The 21,425-nt window shown below is 33.5% G+C and overlaps 2 protein-coding genes across 2 annotated transcripts; one reads left to right on the forward strand and one right to left on the reverse strand.

Moving 5' to 3' along the window:
• Window positions 1–4,548: 4,548 nt before the first annotated feature.
• On the reverse strand, window positions 4,549–10,393 carry LOC132747708 (uncharacterized). The gene is made up of 3 exons (XM_060737208.1): window positions 10,259–10,393; window positions 7,689–7,886; window positions 4,549–7,234 (listed from the first exon to the last, which is right to left on the reverse strand). Exons 1-3 carry the CDS (start codon window positions 10,293–10,295, stop codon window positions 6,627–6,629), a joined length of 843 nt encoding a protein of 280 aa, XP_060593191.1. The 5' UTR covers window positions 10,296–10,393; the 3' UTR covers window positions 4,549–6,626.
• A 4,493-nt stretch (window positions 10,394–14,886) lies between these two features.
• Window positions 14,887–21,136, forward strand: LOC132747719 (GDP-fucose protein O-fucosyltransferase 1-like). Its single transcript, XM_060737219.1, has 8 exons — window positions 14,887–15,040; window positions 16,003–16,097; window positions 16,658–16,829; window positions 17,296–17,395; window positions 18,364–18,559; window positions 19,072–19,196; window positions 20,288–20,393; window positions 20,911–21,136. The coding sequence occupies exons 1-8, from the start codon at window positions 14,905–14,907 to the stop codon at window positions 21,070–21,072; spliced, it is 1,092 nt and encodes a 363-aa protein (XP_060593202.1). The 5' UTR covers window positions 14,887–14,904; the 3' UTR covers window positions 21,073–21,136.
• The last annotated feature ends 289 nt before the right edge of the window (window positions 21,137–21,425 follow it).

Genomic DNA, 21,425 nt, shown 5'->3' on the forward strand with positions numbered 1-21,425 from the left:
ATGAAAATATTTTTTATTCTCTTCATCTCTTTAATATACAATGTATCTTTTTTTATATATTTATTCATCAAACAGTATTCATACAAATTATTTAAAGATCCTGATCAGGTAAGTATTGTTCATAATGTACTGTTCATAACTCTAAGTAAATAGTTGGATACATGTATAATAATATCTTTCAAGTTTTGTCAAAGTTGGTAACTTTGAAACTGCTGTTGAAATAATAAGTTCTGGTAAAATCATAAACAGGCTGTAAAATGGAAGGGAATGCTACAATTGTACAAGAAATGACACAATTTCAAGGACTTACATATTTATTTAGTACCGTAAATAATGTACATAGAAATATACACATCAAGAAATGTGAATGATCTAGCTGTAATACTGAATGATTCAAACTGTATTATAGGTATCATTTTAAGCTAATACATATGAAACATACCTCACATATTTAAAAATTAGAGTTAATCTACCCAGTCCGAGGTTTTCTCTCAAAATGAAAATGGAAAAATTTGAAAGCTAAAATTTGAATGTTAAAGGCATCAAATATAATTATAAAATAACCATCTTTGTAAATATCGTCTTAAGTTTTCTCTCACAAAATCCCATGTGTAGGCAAAAACCAATTGGAGTTTTCACATATAATGACTGTGACCTTGACCATTGACCTATTGACACAAAGAATTTTTTTCACAAATGATGACTGTGACCTTGACCATTGATCTATTGACACAAAGAATTGATCTATTAACAAACAAGAGGGCCATGATGGCCCTGAGGTCGCTCACCTGTATATAGTCCCCCCAACCCCATGTTGCAGGGTCAATTTAACCCAAGGGCTTTTATTTGCACAAACTTGGTAGACACCCATAAGAAAATGTTTCATGCTAAACATCTAAGCTCTAGCTCATTGGGCTTTTTAAAAGAAGATTTTTTAAAGTTTTTACTATACACATATAGTTAAAAACAATGACACCCCTGGGGCCAGGCCAGTTTTGACCCCAGGGCTTTTATTTGAACAAACTTTGTAGACACTTACTAGAAGATGGTTCATGCTTAATATCTTAACTCTAGCTATTTGTTTTTTTTTCAAAGAAGATTTTAAGTTTTTGCTATACACATATAAAGAAAATCAATGACCCCCGGGGCGGGGCCAATTTTGACCCCAGGGCTTTTATTTGAACAAACTTTGTAGACACTCACTAAAAGATGTTTCATGCTTAATATCTTAACTCTAGCTATTTGGGTTTTTTCAAAGAAGATTTTTTAAGTTTTTGCTATACACATATAAGGAAAATCAATGACCCCCTGGGCGCTGCCAATTTTGACCCCAGGGCTTTTATTTGAACAAACTTGGTAGACACCTATTAGAACATGTTTGATGCTAAATATCTTAGCCATAGCTCTTTGAGTTCTTTAAAAGAAGATTTTTTAAGTTTTTACTATATGCATATAGGGAAAATCAATGACCCCCCGGGGCGGGGCCAATTTTGACCCCAGGGCTTTTATTTTAACAAACTTGGTAGACACTTATTAGAACATGTTTCATGCTAAATATCTTAGCTCTTACTCTTTTGGTTCTTTTAAAGAAGATTTTTTAAAGTTTTTACTATATGCATATAGGGAAAATCAATGACCCCCCGGGGCGGGGCCAATTTTGACCCCAGGGCTTTTATTTGAACAAACTTGGTAGACATCCATTAGAACATGTTTCATGCTAAATATCTTAGCTCTAGCTCTTTGGGTTCTTTAAAAGAAGATTTTTTAAGTTTTAACTATATGCATATAGGGAAAATCAATGACCCCCCGGGGCGGGGCCAATTTTGACCCCAGGGCTTTTATTTGAACAAACTTGGTAGACATCCATTAGAACATGTTTCATGCTAAATATCTTAGCTCTAGCTCTTTGGGTTCTTTAAAAGAAGATTTTTTAAGTTTTTACTATATGCATATAGGGAAAATCAATGACCCCCCGGGGCGGGGCCAATTTTGACCCCAGGGCTTTTATTTGAACAAACTTGGTAGACACTCACTAGAAGATGTTTCATGCCAAATATCTAAGCTCTAGCTCTTATGGTTTTTTAAAAGAAGATATTTAAAGTTTTTTCTTTCGGTTGCCATGGCAACCAGAGTTCTGCATGGAATTAAATTCTTTGAACAATTTTTAAAGTTGACCACCAAAGGAACATTCCTGTGAAGTTTGGATGAAATTGGCCAAGTGGTTTATGAGGAGATGTCATTTAAAGTAAAAGTGTACGGACGGACGCCGGACGGACGCCGGACGAAAAGCGATCACAAAAGCTCACCCTGTCACTTTGTGACAGGTGAGCTAAAAATATATAGGTTTCTCTAGTAATACATGTATGTTAAGGTTCCCATCTAATGAAAATTATGGCTTGGAACCAAATAAAAATTAATTTAATGAGCTGAAAAATAAAACAAATTAGGTCTTGACCTTTGAGCTATGTGGCTACTAAATAAGGGCAATATTCAGTGAAGGATGGTCAGGGGCGTAGCTTGAAAGAAACTAATGTGTAGGCACTTGTGTTAGGGGGGTCCGGGGGCATACTCCCCCGGAAAATTTTGAAAATCTACATTGCCATAGCTGCATTCTGGGGTATGTTAAGGCATGTTCTGAAGGAAGGGTATTCATAATTTTGCTGAATTTTGGTCACATTTTTTCCATCAATTTAAAGATGAGTGACCATACTTATATCACTTACTCAACGCAAAGCGACTGTGACATTTTGGCAAAAAGAGCTTTTTTTCCGTATATAGTTTTGGGTAATAATATATGAATCCAGAACTATAAATTTAAAAAGAACAAATTTATGCAATTTTTTAAAGCAATCATCAAAATTTCAAAACTCAAAATAAGGTTGTCTAAATATATAATTAGAAAATAATGAAAACAAAGATCAACAAGATCGAACCCCATTAACTAAATGCACCCCTATACACCGCACAATCGGTATTTAAATACCAATTGATGATGAAATATCTAATGTCACACAAACAGCGTCGAATACATTTTCTCAATAAGATTTTATGCACCCATAATTCATGAATGAAAACCTTAGTGAAACATATATAGAACATAGAATAGACTGTTTACGTGAAGTCAAACATATAAAGAAATTAAAGACAAAGCAAACTTACACCTTCAGTAACTCAATAAGTACGTTACCTACAGTAATGTAAAAAAAAGAATTCCGAAGAACTTTTATTATCAAACATTTTTGTAATTTGAATGAACTATTTCGCGCGAAGTAAGTGTTAGAATGTTCAAAAATCTATTTCACAATTGTAATAATTACTTTCAGTGTGAATGAACTTGGCATGTCAGAACGCTCATATTCATTTACATGTACATGTTTATTTTAAAAATGTTTATTTTCTAAAAAAATCGGATATTTTCAATCATGTTTTTCCTTACATTCTTCCTTTCTTCTAATAATTCTCCATAGTAAGTTACCTAAGTCTCTCTATAGTGATAAATTCAACAATCAATTATTCGAAATGTTTGTAAATGTTACTTTAAGTGCAATTTAATGAATAAATAAAGTTTCATTAAAGTATAAATTAAAAAAAGAGAATTGCATCGCTAGCGTTAAACGCAGGGTTCTCAAAAACAGCAGGCCACATGCAGGCCAAAATGACTGTTGGCCTGTTGGAACTCTGTAAGATATACAGTTTTCTTACTTTTATGCAGAAAATTTGTGTTTGAATTACACAAAAGGCCTGCTGGAATTTGCTTTTTGGCTGCTGATGAAAAATTTATTGAGAACCCTGTAAACGTACTTGTATATGTGAATGACGATGAACCGATGTGTTCAAGTCAATTTTGTTGAATAAACTTCTGTTCTGTTCTGTTAAAGGCAAACTCTCCACCACTACGCTAATTAATGCAGATTTTGATGTGTATTCGAAACACATTACTTGTATATATTATATATAATTAAAATACATTTAAAAAAATATGTAATAACACAGATTATGTTTCACGTTTACTTCAAATCGACTTTATGAACTTGCCAGGTTTCATTTGTGCTCAAGATTTGACGGAGATGAAAACAAATAATTAAATCATGAATACCTTAAGAAGGGAAGAGAATATAAAAGACAAGATGTCTAGCCTTCATTCGAAAGATATCGCTTAGCTTCCTCATCAGTTGTATTAAAGCTAGCACTACCGATATCTGGATATGGCCGATCATTGTCGTGCAGTCTTGTAGATTCTAATATTTATATTTTGAATCGAAGCGTTCCAAAAACTTTTATATTGTCAAAAACTTCATCCGTCTCTGATAGGTTTTACCACAGAACAGGGCAACACTTTCGTTATGAAATAAAGCTCTATATTAAGAGTATAAAACTCGATTCAAATAAGCAAGGTGACAGGTCATTTTCTAATATTAGGACCTACACATCTACCACCCTTACCCTTAAATTTTTATCGCATTTTTGTAATAATTAAATTTTTCATTTTTGAGGAAAAAGTGTAGGCACGTGCCTACAGTGCCTATAGGAAGCTACGCCACTGATGGTGAATGTGGAACTAATAGAAGGTAAGTTACAAAGGAGAAATAGTTTAAACATTAAAGGTCACCTTGACCTTTGACCTAAGGGCCAACATCCTAGATAGTTTTAAAGGTTGTTGATCAAATATAAGTTCTTTTATTGTCTGGAACTTTTTTTTACATCATTTGGGGGGAAGAGGGTTTTACATCGCACCAACACAGTATAGGTCATATGGCGACTTTTCAGCTTTACTAGTGGAAGAAGACCTCAGGTGCCCTTCTGTAAATTTTTTCACACACAAATGGGCACTGGAGTAGAACCACCAATGTTCCTTAAGCTGGCTGTGAAAGCTTCCTCACACAAATAAATGCAAAGTTTTTGTAGGGATTCAAACCCACAGCGGTGAGGTTGAAGTGGTTTGAAGTCAACGACCTTAAAAATTTGGCCATGTACGCCCCGAAAAAAGATCTGTAACTGATAAAGAGGGTAAAAACAATAGAAGAGTGAAGACTAAAAACAACAATTACAAACAAGAGCTGTCGGTAGGACAGCATGCTCGACTATTCTTAGTGCTTGATAGTAAAAAAAATGCCTGATACAGTTACCTCCTCCTGTTTACAGGTTGGGGTCATGATGGTGAACAAGCGTGCAAAGTTTCAAAGCCATATGTCAATGGACTTTGAAAATATTTGAACTATTACAAAAACTTTAACGTAAATTCTAAGTCGAAAAAGGGGCATAATTCTGTCAAAATGCTTGATAGAGTTACCTCCTCCTGTTTACAGGTTGGGGTCATGATGTTGAACAAGCGTGCAAAGTTTCAAAGCCATATGTCAATGGACTTTGAAAATATTTGAACTATTACAAAAACTTTAACGTAAATTCTAAGTCGAAAAAGGGGCATAATTCTGTCAAAATGCTTAATAGAGTTACCTCCTGCTGTCTACAGGTTGGGGTCATGATGTTGAACAAGTGTGCAAAGTTTCAAAGCCATATGTCTATGGACTTTGAAAATATTTGAACTATTACAAAAACTTTAACGTAAATTCTAAGTCAAAAAAGGGGCATAATTCTGTCAAAATGCTTGATAGAGTTACCTCCTCCTGTCTACAGGTTGGGGTCATGATGGTGAACAAGTGTGCAAAGTTTCAAAGCCATATGTCAATGGACTTTGAAAATATTTGAACTATTACAAAAACTTTAACGTAAATTCTAAGTCGAAAAAGGGGCATAATTCTGTAAAAATACTTGATAGAGTTACCTCCTCCTGTCTACATGTTGGGGTCATGATGGTGAACAAGTGTGCAAAGTTTCAAAGCCATATGTCAATGGACTTTGAAAATATTTGAACTATTACAAAAACTTTAACGTAAATTCTAAGTCGAAAAAGGGGCATAATTCTGTCAAAATGCTTGATAGAGTTACCTCCTCCTGTCTACAGGTTGGGGTCATGATGGTGAACAAGTGTGCAAAGTTTCAAAGCCATATGTCAATGGACTTTGAAAATATTTGAACTATTACAAAAACTTTAACGTAAATTCTAGGTCGAAAAAGGGGCATAATTCTGTCAAAATGCTTGATAGAGTTACCTCCTCCTGTCTACAGGTTGGGGTCATGATGGTGAACAAGTGTGCAAAGTTTCAAAGCCATATGTCAATGGACTTTGAAAATATTTGAACTATTACAAAAACTTTAACATAAGTGGTTACGCCGACGCTCGGGTGACTGCAATAGCTCTACTTATTCTTATCGAATAGTCGAGCTAAAAATAACATACAATGGACAACAAACAATGCACAGAAACTCTCATTAAAGCTTTACCATTTAAATTGTTTCAAAACTACTGATGGGACCCATTAACACAGTCATTTGCTTATCAGCTGTCTATGATCATTCAGATTATGTGTTGCTGGAGATTTAAAGTCTTTCTACATATAAAAGTACAGTACTTTCCAAAGAGACTACTTTTTCTTTTAAATAATGAGCCTTAAACTTTAAGAACTATTGTACCTATTCTCTTAAACAATGTACATGTATAATAAGTTTCAATACAATTTTATCATCATGTTCTTTACAGATCATCAACTGATTTGAACTGCAGTGCTTTACTCACTTCTCACTTCAACGACATCTGAACTAACATATTTACAATAGTTTGGTAGATGATCTTCTTTTAGTAAAGATGAATCTACATGGCATGGTGCTTTAACATCATCTATGTAGACTTTTAATTTTGATGGAAACATGCTGTGAAAACCAGACTTGTATCTTCTTAAGATAGCCGGCGTTTCTCCTCCAAACAATTTGTAATTCATAACTAACCAAACTGTTAGAATAATGTGATAACTCAACTGATTTCCATAACAACAGAGTTTGTGAGCAGATGTTTCTAAAAGCACATCATGAGCACTGTCATAAAAAAGGAACTTGATTTTCTCCTTTGATATACCAATATGTGGAGTCAAAAAATACTTTGGATTTTCTTTCTGCCTTTCTAACTTGTTGACATAAAAACCAAATCCTATGACCTGGCCTCTCATCTCATATTTATCATTTAAACTAAAGTCATTTTCTGTATTGCTTGTTTCCATTTCTACTGTATCAGAGCTTGCTGATTCAGACTTGGACATGTCAGTGTTCTCCTGGACCAGTTTTACAGGCATATCCACCCCAAATATCAGGTCAGCACTTCCATGCCATAATGTCCGGCAACCTGCAAAATATACATATAAGGAAATTATACTTCCTGCAGCAGTAACATCTCGACAATCATGTTGAATGATACACTATATCTTACAACCTGCACTTGATTGTGTGTACTGTTAACGTCTATGCTTTTTTTAAACAAATTCAGTTGTTGAGAGGTACCAGCGCCATTTTTTTACAAAAAGGTTTGAGTCCCTGTCTAGGCAATTTGTGTATCTTTTAGAAAAACATCTTTAGCTTTGTTGGTCAATTACAGATATTTTTTTTATTTGTTACTATAGAAAGCATTTCAGGACAGAAAATTTGAGAACATTTTGGACAGTGGGATATATATATTTACATGTATGACTTTTATGTATTGTATATTTATGATAGTGGTATATTTACATAGAATCATCATATAGCTTGCCAACATTATAATATATATTTTCATATTGTTTCTAATAAAAGCGACAACTTACCAAAACTTGTGTCACCAAATTTACCAACAAGCTCATCTTTGTTGGAACAAGGACAACTTTTCCTGTTGGAACCTTCATAACCACTATCTATAGTGTACTCTCCTGAGTAACTAAGCTGTGAAAATAGATGCTGAGCAACTCTTAAACACCAATCCTCTTTATTCTCTGCTGTTCTATCTTCAAATAAGGCAGACTGTTCTGTACAAAGATAAAAGCAGCACAATTATACCAACAAATATAAACTTGAAAACAACCACAAACATAGGTCATTTACTATTCTGTATACAATGTAATATATTACCTTTTGTATTTTGAATCACGTGAAAATAGCATGGTTATCTTTGGCATTTGTATCTTTAATACTAGGCCTTTTCTTGTTTATAAAATTGTAAATTGTATTTGTACACTGTCACCCTGGTACTTGAAATCTGTGATCCAATGGTAAGGCAACTATATAATTGCTTTATTACAAACAATATTGGTATTGACTATACTCCCCCTGAATGACCTCCCCACCTATTTTGAGGAAAAGCCATCTGCATATATGCAATATTTCCACACTGTTCATGTTATTAACATATTAGTTTTCTAGTATTTGCTAAGCAACAAGCCTGGTGAATTTGTCTTGTGTACCCCTAATACTTCATTTGAATACTCCAAAATAAGAATTGATTATTCTAAACTGTATATTGTGTACAATGTATTATTTTACAAATGTATATCCATGATAAATATATAGTTTTGTACTTAAACAGTTAATATTTATGTGACATACACATGTACCAGAACATATCTTTAACCTCTTTTTTAGCTATTTAAACAAATGAATGAAGATGATCAATTTATCACAATCTTGACCTTTATGATAATTACAGGTGTTTAACAATAAATCACCACACTACAGTCTTTATCTTTCTTAATAGTGTAGGTGTTGACGGTAGACAGACGTTTCACTATTGAGACGGTTCACACCAAGACGGTTCACACCAAGACGTTTCACTCCCTCTTTATACCAAAATTATTTTGATACTTATGATATATCTAAAATAGACTATACTAAAATAGACCTAAAATATTGAATTGAATTGAACTAAAATAGACCTTAAATTTAATAAAAATAAATTAAATGGGGATTTCACTTTTTTGTCAATGATTTAAAACTCAGTACTTTAAGTTCTATCATTTCATTTCACTTAAAGAAAAAATATTTTTGATTAAAATAACACAATAATAAAACTAACTATTTGATTTATTGTAAACATGGACTCAATATGCAATTTTAATTTAAAGCATAACATTATTGTGACAATTAACTTTGAGTAACCTGTTTCTTTGTTGTTAATTTTAAAGATGGGATACAAAATTGTTAAATTATTTAATGCTAGTATAGTGCTTTTGCGATATATGTCAAAATTTTTAATGGCCATTGAAATCAGAAAGACCTTTAAATTAAATAAGAAGCATTGGGACTTTTTCAATATTTGTCATGTATAATCATATTTTTGTGACTAAAATTAATTATTAGATCTATATAAACAAAACTTATGGAGAAGTTTCTGTTTAAATTGGCTGTTGTCAAAAAATATTTTAATGGTCCAATAAACCACTGATTAGTAAACTGTTGATGCTTAATTGCAGTGTTTATACAACTGATTTAATAGTGGTGTCAAACTGTTAGTTGATTGTCTGTGTTTGTACAACTAATTAGGTGATGAGATAACACCACAATTACTAAATTTTGTAAAATGGCTTCTGTTAAATAAATTGATAAAGAAAATAATTAAAAAAAATAAATATTTTATAAACATGTTTCGCATTTCATTGTTTAAGACTTACAAAAAAATCATTATATTGTCAATATATTTAATGTATTGATATTTTTTATTATAATTACCTCTAGTAGTGATTTCAATATTTAAACTGATTTTTAGATTAACATGTCTTTGTTGTTCTTTCTATGTTATTCTATTTTTTTTTCAATCTACTATAAATAGAATTTTCTCATGTTGTTACACTAATGATAAAAGTGATATTTCAGTCTTTTATTTACAGCTCTTATCACTCAACCCATAATTAAATGAGTAATCTTCTAATAATTTGTATAAACAATACTTTTGAAATCAACAAAATGAAACATTAAATTGAATTTCATTTTTACACTGTTTGATATTAATGAAATTAAAATTTGTTAACTTTTCTGGTAAACATCTCTCAAAATTGGGAGTGAAACGTCCATACAATTGACAAAATGGGAGTGAAACGTCTAGGTGTGAACCGTCTTGGGAGTGAAACGTCTCAATAGTGAAACGTCTTGGGAGTGAAACGTCTGACATTCGGTGTTGACTGAATAAACATACCAGAAAAAAGGTGTTAAAAATATAGCAAATATTCTTGACAGATTTAAACATATAAAGTCACTAAGTATTTTCAGGAATATTTCAAAACAGTAAATTGTCCCAGCTTTACCAAAATGACAGGCTATTAATTAGAAATAAGGGCTGGGACTTAAGATCATTTTCAAGTCCCAGGTAAGGGTAAGAAAAACCTGTCATTTACAATATTGTACCCACCTTTGTCTTCTTTAGTAAGGAAAGCAATCAATAACATTAAGATCTAATATACATTTCGTAGTTTCTTCTCACCAGGCACCTTTCTGTTTTTCAAATATTCAATTAATATTTCACAGCCTCTTTTAAAGAGTGCTCCGATACTAATTGTTACTGGTGCTTCATTAAAGTGACACCTTGTACGACAGTTAACATTACCAAAAGATTTACACAAATTAGCATCAGTCTCTATAATTTCCATTGCACATGCTACTAAAGGAATCGGACCAGACCCATTTAGTAAATCACCAAGTGCTCTTGAAACCCGTGCACAACGTTCATTATTAGACAAAAAGTCCTGAAAAAGTTGTTTATCATAGTCTGTTTTCATTTTCTTCGAACTAGACGGTCCTGCCATTTCGGCCATGATGACAGCAGAGTAATTACATGGAGCTCCAAATCGTAAAGTGGCGAATCGTTACATTACTTAAAGCGGGCCGGATAATGGTTACCGTTGTCACTTAAATGCCCTTTCCGTCAGTCTTCGGAATAAGTTCCGAATGATACGACACCGTATCGTCCTTATCCCAAGACAGACGGAAAGGGCCGAGTAGTTGCGATTGGACACCGTCATCGTGTCTCGCTCCGATGTGCTTCCCGGGAACCATGAATAAAAACTTGCTACTTTCGTTATCTGATATCCGTTTTTGTAAACAGGTAAATGCGGTTACACCAAGGGTCACCAACTGATTAATGATTCGTTGCTGACTTTATGTGAATGTGTAAGCACTTATTTTTTTCACTTTTGTTATCTTTTTTATAGGTTGTACAGTAGAATGTCATGTCGCATAGAACTGTAGAAAGGATATTAAAGATTGAATACATTGTCATTCCAGTTGACTAATTCTAATCGACCATCATTCATATGTAATAAATGCAAAAGTCAGTGAATTAATTATAATTACCAATCCCCTACCTTTCCTACCCCTAGCTGGGTAGTCCAACTAATTGTACTGCGCGACGAGATATAATTTGTGCTATTTTCGTGTCTGGGCAATATCTCGCCTCTAAGCGAGATTCTGCCCCAGAACGAAAATATCTCAGAATCAAGCTTTGGCACGTCAATATATTTTGACTACTAGCTGGGTGGCCACACCATTGTTCCTTATATGGCGCCAGTACTAGTTAGTAAGCTACAATCAAGCTTAAATAAATATCTTAAATCTTTGCAACTATATTAATCTTTACCTACAACAAGGCTACTGGTAGCTGTAGGTAAGATTAGCGGTTACACCTATTGACCAACTTATTCGTGTGGTTAGCAAAATTGACACCTGGTTAATTGCAGTGATTTGAACCAGGCCAGCCTGCATTTCAGTGTAATCTCAACAGGCTATATATATATATGATATATAGGAACCAGGCCAGCCTGCATTTCTGTGTAATCTCAACAGGCTATAAATATATATGATATATAGGAACCAGGCCAGCCTGCATTTCTGTGTAATCTCAACAGGCTATATATATCATGACTTTGGATGTTCAAGAGTGACCTTGAACTTTGAGGTTCTTATTTATCACAAAGTGCTCATAAGTCAGGGCTTTTGTCTTGACAGTGTGACCGTCATTTGTTGTTTTCATAATTTCCTACACAACATCTCCTAAATCACTGTTTAGTTTATACAAATTTATTTGTTTGATTGTGTTGGAAGCTATAAGCTTATTAAAACACTCCCGAATCCGTTCCTGGAACCAACCAGTACTAAGCAATTAATGTAAAGTTTCTTGCTCAAGTAAACAACAGCTTGCCTCTGACAGGGTTTGAACCCACGTGGTCCGAAGATTATAGATAGTCTGACGTGTTTACCACTCGGCCACGCCGCCATTAGTTTGGATTTTGACAAAAACTTCACATGAATGACCCTCAATAGGTGGTCCTCAACAAAAGTGACATAAATGGTTCCAGTGTGATGCATAAGTAGGTCACAGGAGCTAAAAATAGATGTCAAAAATGTAACTAAAAATGTTCAATGCCCTAGGTATAATTACTGTATTTGGATGTAGTATGACACCCTGTGTAGTCCTCTACATATAATTTATATAAATCATGCCCCTGGGGTCAAAATTGGTGGCGTTTGTGGCCATGTGGTTTAGGTAGTTGACTTCAACCCACTTGTCTCACCACTGTTGGTTTGAGCCAGGCATCATTCTATGAATTCTTCATGTGAGAAAGCTATCCAGCTTACCTTATGGGATGTTGGTAGTTCCACTTAGTGCCCGTTTTATGGTTTGTGTCTGAATTAATGAGCAGAGGTGCACCCAAGGAAAATTGCCAAATGACCTATACTGTTTTGGTGGTGCGTAAAACTCAAGTCAAATTGGTCCCACTCTTGGGTAACTTAATTTGTATTGACTTGTATATTAACCTTTTCCCTTATATAAGCGTATTTCGACGGCTTTTTGCCCCCTCCCCTTTTGAGGCCTCAAACAGTGAAAAAATGCCCTATTTAGGCCCCAAACACTGTTTTTCGCTTGAGAAATGTTGTTCAAAAAAGTGACCACTTTTTCGGCGCCAATCCCCATCCAAATATTACATCAGGGGGTTGCCAGAAGGGGGATGTGCCCCCTTCTGTTTGGGAGGTTTGAAGGGGGGCGGAGTCCCCCTCATCTCCAAGAAAATTTTGGACATGTGACAGGCTAAAAATGGCCTCAGGTCGATCTTAGGGTAGCTAGTAACCGACGCTGAAAAGCCTTTTACTCTATCTCAATTCATTGAGAAGTTGCAGCACTTTGAAATCAGTTTTGATGGAAAAATGAAATGATGAAAAATGATGATGCAATTTTGAGACGTCCCCCTGTTGCCATGGTAACAGGAAATTTATCATTGAGCATGCTGTTACAGAGGCTATGGTGTAGTCAACATTTGTGCCAAGTTTCATTAGTATTGAAGCATTTTTCATACTTTCATAGCAGTTTGAACTTGTTACAGGAGGCTTTTCAGTGAAAATGGCCATTTTTCGCAATATGCTCATGGGGTAAAAGGTTAAACTACAGTCGACTTCGCTTATAACAAACTCAATGGCACATTAAAATATGGTTCTTTAAATCCGAAGTTAGCTAAAGAGAAGTAGCAACAACTTGCTGACTTGTTTGGGTGAAAAAGCCATACCTGTCACTGGTTATCGGTGTAACCGGTATTATACCACAGCGGTAATTTAACACTTTACCTCATATAGACGTGTTTTGACGGCTTTTTGACCCCGCCCCCTTTTTGGGATGTGTCATCTTCTGTTTCGTGGGTTTGAAGAGGGGCAGCAGCCCCCCTCATCGCCAAAAAAATTTTGGACATGTGGCAGGATGGCCTCCGGTCGATCGTAAGGTAAAGTGTAAACAACGCTGAAAGCTAGGCCTTTAACTCTGTCTCAATCCATTGAGAAGTTAAGCACTTTGAATAATTATCGGATAGCGTTATTCATCGAGCGCATCCTGATATTTCAATTATAACAGTTTCTTTTTAACCAAGGAAATTTACATTTTTTCCGCCGTTTGGGGCTTGAAAAATGGTTAGTTTTAGCCGAAATACGTTTGAAGTGAGTATGTATTATGCAATGTGATTTAATATAACATATAGAAGGAATCGGACGTGGATGTCAGATTTAGTTCGCTATTAGCGATAATTCGTTATAAGCGAGTTTGTTATAAGTGGAGTGGACTGTGTCTGAAAAGACTTCTCCTCAGAAACTACAAGACCTATAGCTTTGATATTTAATTATTAAAAAAAAAATGTTAATCTGTCACAGAGATGTATAATTTACTATATTTTGATTATTGATTGTTAAAGAAGCAAGTTTGTATTTAATTTGTGAATGTGTGGGTCTGAGAGCAAATAGCAAATAAAATTTGATATTTTTGCATAAATTTGTTCATTGGATTTTGTAGACTGAGCTAGGTACTGGGTACTTAAGTTTGCACCCCAGTACATATTCCAAAATTTACCCGAGCTGTGGGTAGGTACCACTGAGTTCCCATCCTAGCCTTAATGAAGTCAAATTTATGTAGTCCAAACTTTTTTAATAAAAAACAGATTTTAAATTAAAACACATTGAGAGGCGGCGTGGGCGAGTGGTTAACGTGTTGGACTAGTAATCTAAGGATTGCTTACTGCGTGGGTTCAAACCCTGTTAGGGCAAGTCGTTGTTTCCTTGAGCAAGAAATTTTACATTCATTCCTTAGCAGTAACTGGTTGGTTCCAGGAATGCATTCCAAAGTGTTTCAATAAGCTTGAATTAGCTTCCAACACAATCAAACTAAAATAAATTTACAAGTATATAAACTAAAACACATTGAAAATCAATACCCATAATCAACTTGGACTACTGACAACATAAATTACATAACTTAATGCCCGATCACCTAAATCTTATTTTAAAATATTTCATTTTGACAGAAACTTAAAGTTAATAAATTCTATAATATTGATTTCCATATAAAATACATGTATACTCGGCCTGTTAATAATGTAAATGGTGAACATTAAAGCAACCTGTTACACTAATATACAATATTGATTTTATTATAATTTGTTATAATTTATACAAATTCACTCAACAAATTTCTAAAGCTGGTGTTGCATGTAATATTTTCGTCTTACATTTCAGAAACATACCAAGATGAAGGGGACTGCATGTTTGTTACTTCTAGTATTGTCAGTAAGTGTAAGGTCACATGACACTGTTGGCAGTGAAGAATCAGGAAACAAATATAAAGTGGATCCTAAAGGATATCTTATATTTTGTTTATGCATGGGTATATATTTTTATACATACTGATTTGTTTTCACTAATATCTTTAATTTTGAGTGAACTAATGTTATTTTAAAAGAATTAAATTTGTTCTTTAGCAACACTCAGTCTCTGTTTTTTCTGACGACAATTTGAATGATACATTTTAGATCTATATAATTTTATCTTGGACTGATATGAAAATTGAAATATCTCTAGCATTTGAAAGACTTTATAGTGCTATTGATTTAGTACACATTACAATTAGGTTATAAAAAATCAAAGCACAGAAGGCGCTGAATTTGTTTGGGTCTCAGAATGTCAGAAAGGTGAAGGTTGTGAGATTATAAACCAATTTGTTTTTGTATAGTGCCACCAATGCTTTCCAGTGTTTTAACTGTAGTAAATTGGCTATAAGACTAATTGCAACACTGATAGTCAATTCAATGTTTATTTGACTTAATTTTTTTTTTTAAATGAGTTGCCTCAACTGGGATTTGAACTCAAGACCTCTCGATTCATAAGCGAGCATGCAAACCCCTCGGCCACAGTGAAATTATAAGTTAACGACCTGTAGAAAACCATATTATTCTAAATTAGGGTTTGTAACTCTTATTATTTTGTTGCTAAACACAGATGTAAATAATCATGGAGCTTACTGTAAGCATGTATATCTATAAAGAATGAAACAATATTAGAAATCTTCGACCATTCGGGAACTACTTTGCTTGAAAATTAATGCGCCTGTCATTTGACAATCTTTACGCATTGATCTCCCCTGAATTTTTCGGCGTTAGTGTACATATAAAGGAAAGTAACCGCTTAAAAAAAGTGGACCACTTTAGGCATTTGCAATTAACAGCATTAAGCTCTGAAATTTCGCTACCATTATTTGTTTGGTCTGACAACCCAAACAAATAACAATCATGACTTAATTAGTAAATTGTAAAAGACTTTAGTATTATTTCAAAGACATTTATGTTTCAGGGAGATTTGGAAATCAGGCTGAACATTTTCTAGGTGGATTAGCATTTGCTAAAGCAATAGATAGAACATTATTGCTGCCACCCTGGAGAACTTATGTACGTTGTTTAAAATTTACCAGAAGTTCATACTATAAAGTATGTGTTTTATGAACATTAAGTTGTAGGGCATTAGAAATATGGAATTTCTGTCTCTTGAGCAGAAGTTCTACAAACCTCTAAGATTAGTTTTGGGAGTTATTTTGTCTTTGAAAATCTGACCTTCTGTCTTTGGGCACATCCAGTCTTAGGGACATGTCACATCATAACTGGGACCTCTGTATTTTCATGCAACTCTTTTATCAACATATTCAGGATATTTTACATTGTGCGGTCTGGCATGTGCTGGACTTAATCATCTTTGACTTGGTTCAACAAAATAAAAAAATTGTGATATTCATATTAAAATGGTCTGCTTCATATAAAATATGATTTATTTATTTCATGATTGCAATTCAATGTAGAGATATAGGAAAAGTTAAGTATGTTTATAATAAAGGGTTCCATGACATGACCTTCAAGACATTGGGTTGTAAGTAAAACAGGTTTTTACTACCATTGAAAACTTCAGTGATATCTGTTTAAGTAGTACATTATGTTTTAAATATTGACAATTTCAGAAAAACATACGTTTCACAGACTGGTTTAGACTTGAGCCATTGACTGAATACCACAGAGTCATAGTGGCGGAAGATTTTATGGAGAACCTAGCTGATCAGGTTTGGCCAGTCGGGAATAGAACAGGATTCTGTTTCTCATATACAGAAGATAGGGAATGTGATCTTAAACAAGGTGAATGCCAACATATTTTACAGTGATAATGATAGCCAATTTTACTTATTTTATATGATATGTAATAATATTATCAAGATTTCAATGTGGATGGGGGTGATTCTCCCATATTTTTGAGAATTCCCCCCAATTTTCAGAGGCAGGGGGGAAATTTTACATAGAGAAAGAAGGAAAAAGATCAATAAACGTAAAAATTCTAACTTTCGTTAAAAATCCCCCCTCTTTCTCGAATCCTAGAATAGACACTGCAAATATTCAGGTTTTCTTTCAGTTTACCTATATGTGTTTCTTTTTATTTCTGAAAGTCAGTGAGTTAAAAGGTCTGTTAATTTGATTTTATTGAAGCTTAGTTGATCTGTATCAGGCAAGTGAAATTAATGACAGAATTGTTTCTTGAGCAGACAAGAGAAGTAATATCTTCATACATGTACATTGTACATGACTGCAAGTTATATGGTGTTTATAGGTAATCCGTTTGGTCCATTTTGGGATGGTCTTGGTGTGGATTTTGATAAAAAAGAGAATTTTATGGTGAGCTATACACAGCCAACAGAATGGAGTACAAGGTAATTTATATGTGTAACTTTTGGTAACGGGTATGTCAGTATCACTATAATCATTTCAATTTGATTGGCTATCAAAATACAATTTTATCCGCAATTTCAATATTTCAGTTTAACTGTTGTTAACTGAAAATGGAAGATTAAGTAACAAAGAGTGTGTAACGTTAAGTATTGCATAGAAAACATAATATTAATATGTATATTATATGTATTTTTCTGTTGTTTATCAAACATTTCAAAAATTATCCTGTCTGGCCAATATTTGTTCAGAATCATCAGAGTATTCAAGAGAAGTGAAGGTCTTGTAAAAAAATCATGTTTTGAGAAATTTGAGAACTTTGGAAGTATTATGTAGTTAAATTGTGATAGGTACAACAGACAAATTTAATCCTGCTTCGATTGTTTTGTATCATAACAGATCAATTAAATTCTGCTCTGGTTGTTTGGTATTGACAGATTAATTCATTTTTGCTCCAGTTGTTTTGTATTGACAATTCAATCCTGTTTTGGTTGTTTTGTAATGACTTATAAATTCAATTCTGCTGTGGTTGTTTTATCACTTACCCTTAATTGTTATTTCAAATGTAATTAAAATGCCATGCAGAAAATTAAAAGTATAACTTACTAAGTGAATGAGTTATTTTAGTACATTGGGTACATGTATGTGAATTTATCTTACAAAAATTATTGTTTATCAAAATTTGTTTCTATTATCATTGCACACTACTACAATTAACTTTAAAATCTCAGTTTAATCAGACTTATGAAAGTAGAAATCATCAAAATGGCTGCATCATAGTTCCTACTTTTGGGAAATTGATCTTAATATAAAGACTTAAATTTCTATAGAAAATTATCCACATTTACATCCATTTTAACTTTTAATACCAACTACATGTTCTTATCATTATTAGTTATAACTTGTTTTAATTGTATGCCTCAGCTGTAATAAACTTTCATTTCTGTGACAGGTTTCCACCATCAAAGTACCCTGTTATAGCATTGAAGGGAGCACCAGCCCCATTTCCCATGAAGCCTGAGAATTGGAAGTTACACAAATATTTACAATGGTCAGATGAAATTATTCAGCAAGGGCAGAAATACATTCATGATCATTTTCCAGGGCAGGAATATGCGGGCATACATTTAAGGAATGGACCTGACTGGGTAATACTGCTTTCCAATTTTTTCATTAGATTTAAATATCGATGTCACTCAACATGATTATGAATAGTTGAAATATCCTAATTTGCATTAACATTTACATACTCAGGACAGTATGGGTTAATGTCATCAGAAGATGAATAAAAGTTCTTTAATACTTTTTTAAAACACATTTATTTTCTCCCAAAAAATGGTGTTTTTCAAAAATATTTGAATAAAAGCGTAACTGGAGCACCAGTGAAGTGTGCTGTGGCACATTTTTTATTTGTACAAGTATTTCTAACTCAGAATCTTAAGCTTTTTTAATATATGAACTGTATACACTGTAATACATGTATATAAACTGTTTATATTGTATTTAGTTATCAAACAACAAAGATTTCTTTTATAAGTGTTGGGTAGTTAACTCCCCCATTTATTTTACTAGTCCAAGGCATAAATATTCCAGGATGGTTAATTATTACTGCAAGTTTCCAGTAAGCTATCCTATTTATTGTTGACGTTTTTTATTTAAGGAAAATGCATGTAAGCATGCAGCTGGTCAGCCCAAGTACATGGCGTCCCCGCAATGTCTGCCTGTAAATGGCGGAGGACTGGTCACAGAAGACATGTGTCTGCCATCCAAACAAGAAGTATTAAGGTTTGCTGAGATTTTATGATTACACTTTTCATCTACAATAATCTAAATCCTTTATCAATCTTTAAACACCAATGAAAATAATGTGTGAAAAAGTAGAACCTGTTAGTACCTTCAACTGCATTTTAAGAGACAGTGATTTTTAGTTCTATTTACAATATACTGGCATATGTATAATCTTGAATAAATATGGCTCTCCTGGGAGAACATAATCTATAAAACATTAGATTTGCAAATTGCTAGAGGCAGCAGCACATAATTTTACCCAAAACAATTTTTTTTGAAAGTAATGCCTGTCAAGTCATTAATTTTGTCTTTTGCTGCAGATTTACATCGCTGAAAAAGCAATTATGACTGAAAGTTCTCATACAGAGAGCTGTTAGGTGATACAATGTATAAATATAAACTGGCGCTATACCCGAAGCAAAAATAGTATATTGTGTTTTCCCTCAAATATATAAAGTCAGGTTTTATTCTATCTTAATATTATTATATGATACTGAATTGTTGATACTTTTTATAGGAAACTGAAACAATATTGCTGAATATATAATAATGAAACATAGATATTGTTTATATGATGCTGAAATGTTGATACAGTCAAGGATACTGACATGTTGATATTGTTTATAGGATACTAAGACATAAGGGATGTCCGTGGCCCGAGTGGTTAAGGTCGTTGACTTCAAACCACTTGCCCCTCACCGCTGAGGGTTCGAATCCCGACAGGGACTTTGGATTCTTTCATGTGAGGAAGCTATCCAGCTAGCTTATAGAACGTCGGTGGTTCTACTCTGGTGCCCGTTCATGCCTGAAATAATGTACAGAAGGGCACCTGAAGTCTTCCTCCACCAGTAAAGCTGGAACGTCGCGATATGACAAACAAACTTAAACATAAATATTGTTCATATAATAATGAAAAGTAGATCTTGTTTTTTTATACTGAAACAATACCATTTGCATGATGCTGAAATTTTAATATTGTTTATAGGATACCGAAACAGAAATATTGTTGAATATATAATATTGTTTACATGATACTGAAATGAAATCATTTATATGATGCTGAAATATTGATAGTATTGAATTTCCAGGTTGTTGGAGAAAGTTGTTAAAGAAACTGGTGTTAAAGTAGTCTATGTTGCCACAGATAAACACCCTATGATAGATGAGATTGAAAAACATCTGAAAGATTATCAGGTTAGTTGTAGACAAGGGTTATTTGAGGCATTTACATGATAATTTGTAAGGATATATCATATTGTAATATAGGGGAGCTGTGGTCATGCGGTAAGACACAGGCTGGAGTGGTTCAAAGGTCGAGATTTATCATATGAACACTGTTAATATCCATATGTAAGAATATTTTACTCTACTTAGATGTAAAATGATATGATTTAACATCTTAAAATATGTTGAAACTTTGAATGATTAGCCTAGAGGTTATAAACATATTTTCTCAGATCTAGGGTCTTTTGATTGGTCACAAACTAGCACAGAATGTGCACTGACCAATAAAAATCCTGAGATTTGAGACAGATCTCCTTTAAAAGTTTGAGGCCAAAACTTTTTGGTTAGCTTATTAAATAATAATAGTGCCTACTTGGTCAACCTGTGTCTGTTGCTACTTTTTTAAAAACACATGAAAGAAGTTCATGCATTTCATTTAAATACTTCATGTTGTACATCATCAACATTTTCTTAATTTTATTATCAGGTATCAGTGTACCATCAGGATCCATGGCTTCCACAGTTAGATCTCTATATACTAGGGCAGTCTGTTCACTTTATAGGCAACTGTGTATCATCATTTACATCATTTGTTACGAGGGAACGCGCAGTTAACAATAAACCTACATCATTCTGGGGATTGAGCTGACATCTGACATGTTATAATCTAGTTAAACAGCTTTGTGCAATAAATTGTGTATTTCTAAAAAATATTTTCTGTTTCTGTTATTTTACTCATGAAGGGGTCAAGTCTGGAGACATTATCTTAGGCCTGTGTTTTTCACAGTAGAAATCTCATAAAAATGTTTGTTTCTATTATACAATTTTAAAGCAGCAGTCCTCCAGATTCATGCTTATATTCATGAAAACTTTGAAATCTGTCTAAAAATAAAATATTGCTGAGTGGACCAGTAATTTATACATTGCAATTTGCACTTACAATCCATTTAAATTAACAAAAAGAACAATCCATATAAATTAAAAAAAAAAGAGGTCAAATCT

This window comes from Ruditapes philippinarum, unplaced genomic scaffold (assembly GCF_026571515.1).
Source record: "Ruditapes philippinarum isolate M1 unplaced genomic scaffold, ASM2657151v2 ctg245_1_1_1_1, whole genome shotgun sequence".
Classification (NCBI taxonomy): domain Eukaryota; kingdom Metazoa; phylum Mollusca; class Bivalvia; order Venerida; family Veneridae; genus Ruditapes; species Ruditapes philippinarum.

Coding starts and splice junctions, on each gene's coding strand:
- LOC132747719 (XM_060737219.1), top strand. CDS start 14,905: ATGAAGGGGACTGCATGTTTGTTACTTCTAGTATTGTCAGTAAGTGTA. Junction 15,041..16,002: donor TATATTTTGTTTATGCATGG/GTATATATTTTT, acceptor TTTATGTTTCAG/GGAGATTTGGAAATCAGGCT. Junction 18,560..19,071: donor TAAGGAATGGACCTGACTGG/GTAATACTGCTT, acceptor TTTTTATTTAAG/GAAAATGCATGTAAGCATGC.
- LOC132747708 (XM_060737208.1), bottom strand. CDS start 10,295: ATGTTATTGATTGCTTTCCTTACTAAAGAAGACAAAG. Junction 7,887..10,258: donor CCTTACTAAAGAAGACAAAG/GTGGGTACAATA, acceptor ATCTTTGTACAG/AACAGTCTGCCTTATTTGAA. Junction 7,235..7,688: donor ATTTGGTGACACAAGTTTTG/GTAAGTTGTCGC, acceptor TATATTTTGCAG/GTTGCCGGACATTATGGCAT.